At 41.9% G+C, this 12,436-nt stretch overlaps 1 protein-coding gene across 3 annotated transcripts; it reads left to right on the top strand.

The window, feature by feature from the left end:
- The first annotated feature begins 1,374 nt into the window (after window positions 1-1,374).
- On the top strand, window positions 1,375-9,379 carry LOC140216386 (uncharacterized). 3 transcript variants are annotated; one of them, XM_072286738.1, is made up of 3 exons: window positions 1,375-1,765; window positions 3,155-3,289; window positions 3,458-7,513. In XM_072286738.1, exons 1-3 carry the CDS (start codon window positions 1,670-1,672, stop codon window positions 3,530-3,532), a joined length of 306 nt encoding a protein of 101 aa, XP_072142839.1. In that variant the 5' UTR covers window positions 1,375-1,669; the 3' UTR covers window positions 3,533-7,513. The 3 variants fall into 3 exon arrangements, 2 of the variants coding, with proteins under 2 accessions (XP_072142839.1, XP_072142841.1); XR_011893039.1 differs by lacking the exon at window positions 3,458-7,513 and adding an exon at window positions 7,520-9,379 and having other exon boundaries at window positions 1,385-1,502; XM_072286740.1 differs by lacking the exon at window positions 3,458-7,513 and adding an exon at window positions 7,520-9,379 and having other exon boundaries at window positions 1,385-1,765.
- Window positions 9,380-12,436: the final 3,057 nt, after the last annotated feature.

A 12,436-nucleotide genomic window follows, 5' to 3' on the forward strand; every position in this document is an offset into this window, starting at 1 on the left:
TCATTGGTTAACCTAGGTAGGATATTAGGCAGCATAGTACACTCTTAGGCAAAGTTACACCCTTTGGCTTGCCCCTTCTGCCACACAACAATAATCGTTATTTGCCTTGATGCGTTTCGTTTCTTTAACGCTGCGAGCCCGGTACTTTCCAGTAACGAATGGCACGCGCGTTATCAGAAGGGGCACTCCAAAGGGTGTAAACCGTTCTATGCTGATAACGCGCGTGCCGTTCGTTGCTGGAAAGTACCGGGCTCGCAGCGTTAAAGAAAGGAAACGCATCAAGGCAGATAGCGATTATTGTTGTGTGGCAGAAGGGGCAAGTCAAAGGGTGTAACTTTGCCTAAGAGTGTAGCAAGAGCTTGGTGGCGCAAGCCACCGCCCCGTTCCAAAGGGGACGCTCATAACATCCATCCACCCATCCATCGCACAAGTTGACACCGTTAAGCCGTCTGCTTCTCTGAGGATGATTTTAATTATGATTTTGAAGTTAGTATAGCCACTATAAATAGCATTTTGTGGATATTGTTGTAGCTTTCCATGCAGCAATTTAGGTGCGATACTCTTCACGGACAACACTTTCCATAACTCAAAAGATTCCATCTACGAGCTAGTTGCTGAATTCACGTAAAACGATTCACATACCGCTGCTGTATGGTGTCATCTTCAATAAATTTACGCTTTCAGAGTACATAAGGCAAGATCACGGCGGAAAGCTTGTTGATCACAGTCAGTAGCGCATATTTCAAAGGCAAGCGTAACAACATTTGTCACGTGCATGAAGTGCATCCCAGCAAGCTTCCGCCGAAGTGCCTGCCAATTTTGACACTCGAGCTGCTTCTGTTGGTGAATTTCGCTTTTGCATCACATGTATTAGCTTCGAGATGTGTTCGTGAAGACCGGGAATAACTAAATCGTGGAATCGTGTGCCGTGAACAAGCGTCCATGTTTCCAGCGTTGGAATCAATATATATATTTGTTCTCAAGAATTAAAATATAGATCGTCGTCCTCAACATGACGTTCACACACGTCGGACTTATCTGTGGGGCACTGTTTCTTTCGGTGCAGCATGTGTTTCGGTATAAAAAACGCTCTGCCGTCGTTGCGGTGCGAAAAAAAAAATTGTGACCACCAGCATTACGTTGCATCTGGCCGCTGGAGCAGCCGTGGGCAAAGCAGAACTGCATAGGGAACTTCTTCCCATTATGAGACGCCGAAACGCTTCAGCGCGAAACTTTTCACCGGAAGAAACCGCCGGCGCATCACACGACGCCAACGACATGACACAGTAGCGATAGACGAAGCAAGCACCACCGAAATGAAATCAGAAGCTAAACCAGAAGTGGTAGAAGTGACGAAAGACGCGATCGTAGCGCTACTAGTTCGCGTGACCGCCACTTCGGCCATCTCCCGAGCGGAGCTGTGAAACTGAAGTAGTGCATGAACGTTGGTTTACAGTTATCGTGAACGAGCGGCAGTTGGTTCTTTATTCAATGGAGCGGCGGTGAGTGATCTGCAGGCGTACGTGGGTTTACTTGTACACTCGATCATGTGTAGTACGATGTCCGATGACGAAAACGATGCGGCGTGGGTCAGCCGAGCGCGAAGACAGCGCGTGTCTGTTCTGCGGCGAAGTGCGCGCCTCGGAGCTCGTGTACGAGCAGTGCGCGCATGACCACGCATTATCCATCAAGGATGCGGTTTAACGAACGCTTGCAGCTGGACTGCTTGGGGCACATCAATATGGTCAACTACATCCGTAAACACGTGCGTAAACTTGGTTCCTCAACACAATGCACGGATCACGGGCCTACACCAATCACGGCTGTTGAAGCTTGCAATTCTGAAACATCGCTCGCGCGAAATTCTTTTCTTGCCAGTTTGTCGTGACATCGCAGTGCTGTGTTCTGTTAATCTGGAAGCACGCGAAGCAGCGATGAGCGACGAGGGACGAAAAAAAAAATGAAAAAGATGTGCACACACACACACAGCTTTGACTTTAAACTAGTATATTTTTATGCGCATGGCATAACGCACGCACGGACAGAATGCAGCGAACAGGCGGCAATGCGTTAAAAAACAAAAACAAAAAATGCCGACGCATTACTTATCGGAGTGCACGATTGCAAATGTTACCACTGTGGCTTCGGTGGTATGCTGAGCACGAGGTCTCGGTTCGATTGCCGGACCTCCACAACGGCGTTGATGGGTAACGTTAAACCTAGTCAATCAAACGTCTGCGCTGCTGCGCCCCCCTGCAGTGTCTCTGTTTTTCTGATAACTCTTGTGTTTATCTCGTTGCCTACATGTGTTTGTGACTCAGTGTACATTAGCTTCTGTATATGAGCGCATCTTGTTCCGTACCATTGAGGCACTGAAGGATCACTTCGTATAATGAGCACTGCAGCTTCTGTGCTGTTTAATGCAGATCTATGACTACAGCCATACGTATGTGACGATCTCCAAGTAAGAAACAAGTATCTCCCAAATCAAAACAACCCGTTTTAATACTTATCACATAAAGCCAACAGACAATGAATCCAAGGAAAGCATTAGGGAAATTAGTTATTAATGTTTTGCATCCATCCATCCATCAGGGAAATTAGCTGTTGTTCAAATTGGAATGTGGAAAATAATGAAGAAAAAGGAAGTGAAAGTAGATGTAAAGAACACTGCCATCTCTACTCGTTGGTGATAGCGCAGCCCATGGAACATTGAGAATCAGCCTTGAGCATAGGCATGACGCCCGAGATTGGGAAGCGCCTGCAGTACACTGTAAATCTTGGGGGCCATGTTCCAAGATCAGTACCATATCTGCAATGCACTAGAGGTACTCATTGTTTGCTACGGTGCTATTTAAAAGTCCTTAAAACAATTGGAGAATTACCATTCCAACAGAATTGCCAAAGCTGCCTTGATAGCGTATACTACTAATTTATAACCAATTTAGCCTAACGTAAATTTAATTGCAGTTGGCCTTGCTACAGTCATTGTATTAGAGCTTGCCTTTCTTGCCTACTAGTCTTTGAACTGCTTTGCCTTTGCCTCATTGAAGTTTTCTGTCTCTCTTCTATGCTGCGCATTTATTCTGACAATCTCTTGCCTGGTTTTCCATGCTGATCATGCTTACCTGGTTTGCGTGGGTCGTTCATGCAGAACCTTGACTTGAGCATGTGCCGCATGGAGGACAGTGACTTTGCTGGTGACTTTGAACTGGATCTCCAGCCAGGCACACAACAGGTCACTGCATTGGCCGGTTACTTTGACTGCACCTTTGAGCTACCAGTGCCGGTAAGCAGCAAAAGCATTTATTGTTTGAAGTTGAAAAATATCCGGTACTGTGTCTCTGTACTCCGTGTCTCCCTGCCCTCTTTTTTTTTCTGTTTTTCTTTTCTCAGTGCTAGAGACTCAATTCATCTAAGCTGTTATTGCAGTTTTGCATGTCTACCTTGTTTGCAGCGCTGTTTCCCGCAGATCATTCTTGGCTTTTATGGAGCATTAGCACGTACAGGGATTTTCCAGCGCTCCCTGTAGGCTTGTTGTCTTGCTTTTGTCTTCTTATTTTTTGCAATTTCTCAGTCTCGCTTTCCTGTGCTCTCCTTATTCTTTCCTCTTTGTGGCGGGCAGTCGTTGCGCTCTTTTCAGAAACAGTACCAAGCCTGTCCCCAGCTCTTTATGTTTTACTGTGCAAAGCAGTAATGTCCTAAGGAACCAAGTTTGAGCATCTGCAATGTCACATCGTAGTGTACCACTCAGAGTGCACACTTTATATTGCTCTTGTAGGCAGGTTAAGAGTGACATGAATATCGGGTGTAGAAAGAGAGTTGAAGAAATGATAGAGACCTGCTATATGTTTATGGAGTAATTGGCATGGTCATGGTTATTACTAAAAATGGGTTAATTCAAGGCTTAGTGAGGCATGGTCATTTGCTTTCAGCACAGAAGTCATTGTTGATGTTCCCCATCTGAGGACGGTTATTTGTAGTCTTTGATGTCAGTTGATAAAGTCTTCTCATTCTCATTCTGTTTTTGTGATTCAGCCAACCTTCTTGTCATACCACAGTTGCCATTTTTGGTGTGCTATCATTGTCATTGTGCTGTTTTGTGCAATAAATTACTTAAAGGTGCCAAAGGTGCTCACTTTGTCTTTTCTCAATTCAGATAATAGTTATAAAATGCTGGCTGAAATAAGAAATGTGATTGTCACATACATCTATAGCTTTCCAGTTACCCTGCTGCATTTCTCATGGGAGAGGGATGAGGGCCTGGCGCCTGCCCTCATCCCCTCTCCCTCTTTGCATGCACTTCCCTCTCCACTATTTACTCTCCTCACTCTTGTTACCCTCTATTTTGTTAGATAGCTGTTTGCCAACCACAAAATCAGGGGAAGTAGCCAAAGCAAGCCATCACTCTTGTAATAATAAGTTGGTAGCCCAGAAATGAGAATGATGTGCAAACACATGCTCTTCTATGGCAGGTTGTCCTTAGCACAGCAATGGAGGCAAAGTCCATGCACTGGAAACAGACTGTATTATTGCTAGAAGAGCCACTCTTATTAGCTGAAGAGTGCTTGTGTTTTTTGAGGTGGTTACGTTCTCTCATTGTGAGGATAAAAATGGTAGTCTATCCTTGCTATAACTAATTGGCATCTGGCATGAGAATACCTTTGTTGTAAATTTATATTTGTTACAAGCATATATTCGCTACATGCTGGTGCTGGTGAGAAAAACTTAATATTTACTTAGTTTGTTATATTAAAGTTCGACTTAGCAGCAGGACAATTAATGGTTTGCCAATGAGCAATGTGCAACATTGCTTTTTAAAGCATCAGCCTAAATGAATACAAGACCCACTGAAGTGGCTTAGCAGCTGCAGCCAGTGAGTCACATGTTTTGATGCGAAAGTATCAAATGGCCTATGGAGCGAAAAAGCTGGCAGTGTCTGTAGTAGCGAAATGGCACCTAAATTCTCATTGACTGAGTTTCCTTGTCACGAGCATGCCTCGACAGAGCAGAGCGGGCGTAACGGAACACCTGCTGCTGCGTTAGCACGCCACGTGTTGCCTGAGGCGAGAGGGCATCACCGTGATGCTATGTCACCAGCATGCCTGAACGGCACGGATACAGCAACGTGGTGCCTGCTGTCCTTGGGGGGCCACTGCTGCTTCCTTGGTTTCTTGTCACCCAGGATGTCGGTGGCATGCGGTTTTGGCAGCGCAGGCTGCTGCTGCAGCACCTACTGTCTTGGCACATTACTCGCAGCGCAAAACTTAAAGGACTGCTCAGTGATGTTCAAGTGAACATTTATGCCTTCACATTCATTACTCGTAAGAAATGCTTAGGTATCCTCAGGTTTTTTGTTAGATCACATTTTTGGAGATTATCGGTGCTCTATTAGAGTAACACAGTTGTTATGAATGGTAAAGAAATTGCCACAAAAAGAACAGATGCCACAAACACTGACTGTGTCTGCATCATCTTTCTGTGTCCAATTTAATTTTGCACTGGTAACATGAATCAACAATCCAGCAACCGATAGCCTGTCTAAGAGCATCACTTACAGGTAGGTTATGCAATAAGATCAAGAGATTTACGGGCATAGGATGTAGTTGGCTGATGCAAGATGGGTGTTGGAGAACATTTGGAGTGGCTCTTGTTCTGCAGCATATATGAAATGTGCTGCCACTATTTATTGCCAGTATAGCTAGGAGCAAGTGCACAATTGTCCAATTTCACTCCGGTACACATAATTGGTTTCACAGAGGCCACTTCCCTAAGAGTAACGCTTGCACTTTTCATCTTGTGTACAGCTCACTCCTCTCATGACCCCTCACATCATGTGTGAAGCTGCACATGTACCTCACTCCTTTCACATATTTGCCTATCACCGATTGTTCACAACTGCTGCAGCACATGTGTTCTGTTGGCACCCTCAACAGTTTGACATGCTTGAATCGGCAGCAACATTTCTATGGGAATGTAATGCAAAGCATCTGTTCATTGAGATTTAGAATACGTTAAAGAATCTCCATGCAGCCAAAATGAATCCAGAGGTTATTGCTGCTGTGCGTCTTATAGGCTAGGTGTAGCCACTGGATTAAAAAATCCAATCAATTACTGCTGCAGCTGTTATGGTATGTTACATGGAGGCATAATTTTCTGTTGCTAACAGAATTATAGTTCTATGCAGTTGTAATGGTATACAGTTGAACTTTGTTATTACAAAGCAGTATCTGACACAAAATTATGTTTGCTACATCCAACATAAATCCTAACTGTATATTTGTTGCACGCTAATATTGGTGAGACACAGTTCATATTTATTTCGTTATACATGTATCTGATAATTCGTTATATCTGTGTTTCTTTATATAAAAGTTCAGTTGTGTTGCTTAGCTGTGTTCAATAGTGTTTAATGTTGCCTTTTCTCGGTGACCATGATTATCCCTGTAAGGCGGTAATGTGCTGTATTCTGCAATGCTTTAAAGGAGTACTGACACATATTTACAAAGTTTTGATAACTCGGCCACTTCACTTCTTGTGCATAAAAGAATAAGTATTAATGTTCAGAAATGTAAGATACTTTTATTTGATGCTAAAGTTGGTCTTGAAGTGCGAGATCTGTCAAACATTATCATAAAATCATAACAGCAAAATTTGCTGATGTTATGTAGCAAGAGGTTAGGTATGATAGTAATGCTTATAAAAGAGCAAACCATTGTGTTTTCCTTGCCGCATCCACATGTGGCACACACCATGATCACAGGAATGGAGCAATTCAGTGTTTCATGACATCATGCTTCATCCACCTATGTACCGAAGCTGGTTCATAGGAGCAAGTACTATATTACATTAAATTATTTAGGGTATTCTGACACTCGCCAGTATATCCTATAGGGTCTAGAAAGTTCAGACCTTCAATTAATGCAAAAAAAATATGACAAATCGAAACTGTCACATCAGTACTAGTATGTGCAAAACTTAACATTTGAAGCATATGTGGATGTGTCATGAAAAGCTAGCAAAAATATGTATTTTTGATGCTGAAATTGAGTTTAAAAAATGCCGCCATTATCGCTCACCAAAAGTGATGCATCATCGAGAACACACAGCTCCTCAGTATAACCTCTGAGATAAGGCGGTGGCTGCGGCTGCCTGTAGTGTGTTGAGAAATCTCTGAGGCAACATGCTGGGACTGATGTCATACCTGCTAATCACCAGGTGTACGCATTGTCTTCTTAGGGCTGTTTAAAGGCTGCTAATAAGAAAATAGGCAATTACCAGACCTTTGGCTTTCCCAGGAGTGCTTCAGTAGTATGTGCTACTCATTTATAACAAATTTAGCAGAAGTGAAGTTTCACTGCAGTTGGCACCTTAACTCTGTGCTGAAGCAGTTAGCAGCTGCAGGACACTATTGGTATGCTGTTTTGTTCCGTCTCTAATAGTCTCTTGCCTTCTCATAAATAATAGACAAAGTGTGCGAAGTTCATAAGTGTTAGCTAACGCATGCTTATGCACGCAGGCGAGAAAATGGTACGAGGGTGATTGGAGTGTCGACGGCAAGGCCGCAGAGAGCTCCTGGTCACGATAACACTAGGGTCAACACAACAGCAGTAGTGCTGCACTGAAGAGTTGCTGCAACTGCAGTTGATGCTTTGTTGAAAAGGTGCCATGTTCATGACAGTATGGTGGTTTGTGCTGTGTTGGAACAGGGCAGACATGGCCATAGCTGCCAGATGAACACAAGTGTTCCTCTTTGTTGTGAACATTTGAGCATGCGTTGTTGTCGACATTGAACATGTAATTTGTACAGATCTGCAAACAGTGTGTTTGGGCATTGTGTTGCAAAGAAAAAGAGATCCATAACACATCAGTTGCTATACTTTGTCGGTAGTTCCTTGTAACAGTGTGGAAGCTGCAGGATTTCTTGGCCGTTAAAAAAGGCAAATGCCCCTCAAGATGTGTTCTTCTGTGCCGCATCATCTTCTGTGCCGCATCATCTTCTGTTTGTCCTGTCGATACATGCTTACAGGTGTGAGCATTGATGCAACAAATGTATTGGTGCTATGACCATAAGCCATGTTTACATGAATGTGACCGTGGGCTTCGCTTCGTATATGCACACTCTTTCTCAGCTGTTTTTTGCTGCCTCCTTGGCCAACACTAAGGGTGAACACCCCTCGAAGTCTGTTCACTCGTGCTGCATCGTCTGCCCCGCCTCCAGCTGTTGTTTGCTTACCACTGTCACCATGTACCGTACTGGAGTGTAGTAGTAAATTAATGCAGGGAACAATTCGGCTTTCAGATCATTTTTCATTATCAGTGCATCACCAGTGCTAATGCTGTTAAGTGGAAACCACCTGCAAAGTGAAAATCACACCTCTTTTATGGCTTGGTGTCTCCTCTGTAGGCATGGCAGCGTCAGACAAACAGCTGATCACAGTAATATAAGAACAAAACATACCTCATGCTTCGCCCTTAGTGTAAAGTGAGACTAAGCAATGGCTAATTATACCATTTATTTCTTGCTGTCAGTGGAGAGCAAGTAACAAGCTTGAATTTGGGTTGAAGCAGGCGATGTGGATTGTGTGGGCATTGCCATGTTGCTATGTGGTCATGGTTACTGGTGGTAACAGCCACAATAATTCATGGTATGTGACGTGCACATACAGAGGGTCTAACATATGGCATATTGCTCTAACACTTCAACCAAAAGCTCTAACCTCACCAATAGTTAAGACAGTTACACCCAGAACTGTATTCTGTTAAACAAGGATATTGTCTCATACCTTTGGTAGTGCTGCAAATTACTTGTGAGATAGAGTATAGGTTCAAAGCCCTGGGCTGAATATTACCGTATGGCTCAACTGTCCTTGTGTCTTCCTCTGTTTGTAAGCGTTGTCCCTCGAACTGGCCAGTAATGCACACATATTGATTTCTTTGGCACTGCTGTGTGTTGGGCCTGCTGGTATGCAAACTTAGATAACATTTTAGCCCCAGCAGACAAGGACAAAAGGGACACGTAGACACCACAATAACTCATTGTGGTGTGTATGTCTCCCTTTTATTCCGGCATTAAAATGTTACCCATGATTGCCTTTCATCGCAACACACTGATTCAGTGCTTCAGACAGAAGCGTGGATGAGTATACATGAACAAGTGCTTATGTACAGATTTTTGTGTCCAGTGACTGGTAAAAAGTTAAAAAACAAGCAGTGTCTTTAAGTGGGACCACAAATGCTGCAATTGAGGTGTTGTGAATATTTTTTGACACTGAGAAAATCCTGAATGGACATCAAGAAACAAGTGCAAAAGAGCCACTGTGTTTTCATATTTGTTTGAGCATCTCATCTTTCAGAAATAAAGAACAATATAGTAGTACCTCATTTCTGTAAGCTGCATCAAGTGGTATGTCTAAATCAGACGAAACTGATATTGATGCTCTTCACTCAGAAATACGTACATTATATCCTATGCTTGTTACAAGCACACATTTGTTACATGCTAGAATCGGCGCGAAACCTTTTAGACTGCCTTCATTAATATCTGGTAATCAGTTACATCCATCTTTGTTATATCATACTTTGGCTGTTTCATACATCAATCTGAATTATATTAACTAGTTGTGAATGGGACTTTTGCAAGGCTTGCATAGGCAATGAGACAATTTTATGTAAGCTATACCATATCTATATCTGCATTATACAAACTACAATATGCAGGTTGCATAATTGTGAAATCTAAATTTACTCACTTTTGCACATTGTAATGAACCTACAGGAACTATATAAAATTTCTTATACAATGACTCAAATATACTTTCTTAAGTGCAGCAATTTTAATTCATATCAATTAAGTGATTGTCCAAGAGCATTTCTGCATTTGGCATGTATACATGTATAGGGAAATCAGAGCTGGCCCCAAACTAATGCTTCCTCCTGATATTCTTTATGTTCACTGCCATTTATTTCTAGCTATTATTAATTTAATTTTTTTAAATCTGAAATTCTGCACACAGCAGCTGTGTGTATCACAATTCAAATTTAATAGATTCACTGTGTTGCTGCAAGTAAATCTTATATTTCAATAAACGTAGCCATTACTGAAGAGCACTTGTATTTTTATTCTAGTGTTTTGCTTAGACACCATCTCTTTTAAACTGAAAATTTTTGAAACCATCTGTCACCATATGGACAGGTGTCGAAAAAACTAACCAGAACATGCGCTTTTATTCATCCGACAGCTTGCATAGTTTGAAAATCATGAGATTAGGCACAAGGTTGACAGCGATGCAAGGTTTGAGCTACGTATTAAATCAAACAAGGATAAATAGCAAAAGTAAGGCCTTGTGCTTAAACTTTTTTCTTCAAAGTGCAGGCCCACCTTGTGCACCAATGTTTCTAGATTTTTCTCAGTTGCCTAAGAGCTGCGCATAATGTGCAGTGCTATTTCGCACACTTGTCAAATTCTGCCATAGGGTTGATTAATTTTGATGGTATTCATAGTGTACACAGATTTAAGGAACTGAGTAAGGGACAGGCGCGGAGTGAAAGAGCACTGAGCAGTATCGAAATGAACCACTGCTAAACTGCCCAAGCTTCCACCTTTGCATACTGTTGAACTCACCATTCTGTCAGATCTAATTGGCTCACAGGGCTGTTACAGTCTCTCAGATTGGCTCACAATGCCAACATTGCGGAATTCTAGAACTGTACCCCTGTTTCCATTGCCTTCGACAATAGAGTGGCATTTCTAGTACTCCCTGCTCTCCCTCATGGCTAGATTAAAGGCTAGCTAGATTCATGTATCAGATTATTGAGTGAGGTTGTGTGTGACATGGCATCTAAGATAGCATGCAATTAAGGAACAATGTATTTCTCCCAAAGCATATACAGAATCAGTGTAGCTGGCTACGTGTAGCTGTTTGGATTTGCCAAAATGTGGAAGAGTAAAAAAAAAATCAAATTAACACTAAGTGGTTGTGTTTTATGTCTTACTTTATTTAATGTAAGCGCTGTAGTAAGATGGTAATGTTTTCTGTTCCCCACCTTAGCGAGTGTGAATTGAGTTGTGCAACTATCTTCAGGTGTGCTGCGAGATGTGCACTTCAGCTCTGTAGCTTTCCTTTCATTATCTCAGAAAGTTGTTTACGAGTTTTTTTTTAAATGAAATGCTGCAAGCCTTGGAAAGCCCGAGCAGGAGAGAAAGTACATGTACAATAAATCGGAACATGTAGAATCAAAGTACAGCATAAATCAAAGTATTGCGACAAGCACGTTAGAAGAGGAAAGTAAAATGTTACATTATACAAACAATACAACAAAATCATTTTATGCAACACACCTTCAGTAGTGCAAAAGTACAAATCATTAATAAACTAGAAAAACAACAGCAACAATAACAATAACAAGTTCATTAGGCAGTAGGTTTAACAGATTAATTAAACACGAAAAATTCAGCCAATTTGATTAGATATATGTTCAGTCGAGTCAATGCTGGTCAGTTGTTCAATGGGCAGATCGTTCCACTCTGTTATTGTGCGAGGAAAGAAAGAAAATATCTGAAAACATTAGTTCTGGCACTGTAAGGTGTTAGTGACGCAGAGTTGTTCTGTGGGCCATAAGTGGATAGATGTAAGGCTGGTGGGAAAGAGACAGTTTGCGTTTAATAAGTAAAAAAATAAATTTAAGTCTGGATTTTCCTTCCTAATTGCAATGTTTGAATGTTACGTTCAATCATTGGCTGGCTTAAGAAGTCAGTTAAGCGATATTTCAAAAAGATAAACCTTACTGCTTTACGCTGAATCATTTCTAAGACATCAATGTTAGTTTTAGTATAAGGATCCCATATCGTAGCTGCATATTTTAATTTAGGACGGACAAGGGATGTATAAGCAATTAGACAAGTTTCAGCGGGAGCAGGTTTTAATTTGTGTCTGAGCAGGCAAAGTTTCCAAAAAGTGGAGTCGCATAATTAAGAAATGTGGGAGTTCCAGCTAAGGTTATTGGTTAATGTAACACCTAGGTATTTGTACTGGCTAACCTCGGTAAGTGGGTGAGATGCAAGGCTGTAGGCAAATGGTAGCGTATTAATTTTTGTTCTAATTTTCGTGGAACTGTTTCGCTTGTATTAAATTCCATATTCCAACGAGTGCACCACGATTGAATGTCTTCAGGCGCGAATTTAATGAGATTTGGTCTTGAGGGTGGGTAATTTCAAAGGTACAGAGCAAACAGTCGTCAGCAAACTGTTTAATTCTTATAGGCGGAGTAACGGTGTCAACGATGTCATTAATATATATGTTAAGTAACAATGGCTCCAAAACACTACCCTGAGGAACACCAGAAGTAGTGGGAAGTTCACTAGAAGAGTAAGTATCAACAACAACGGATTTTCTGTGATTAGTAAGGTAAGCAGCTATCCTATTTATAATATGCA

This window comes from Dermacentor andersoni, chromosome 1, assembly GCF_023375885.2.
Source record: "Dermacentor andersoni chromosome 1, qqDerAnde1_hic_scaffold, whole genome shotgun sequence".
Lineage (NCBI taxonomy): Eukaryota > Metazoa > Arthropoda > Arachnida > Ixodida > Ixodidae > Dermacentor > Dermacentor andersoni.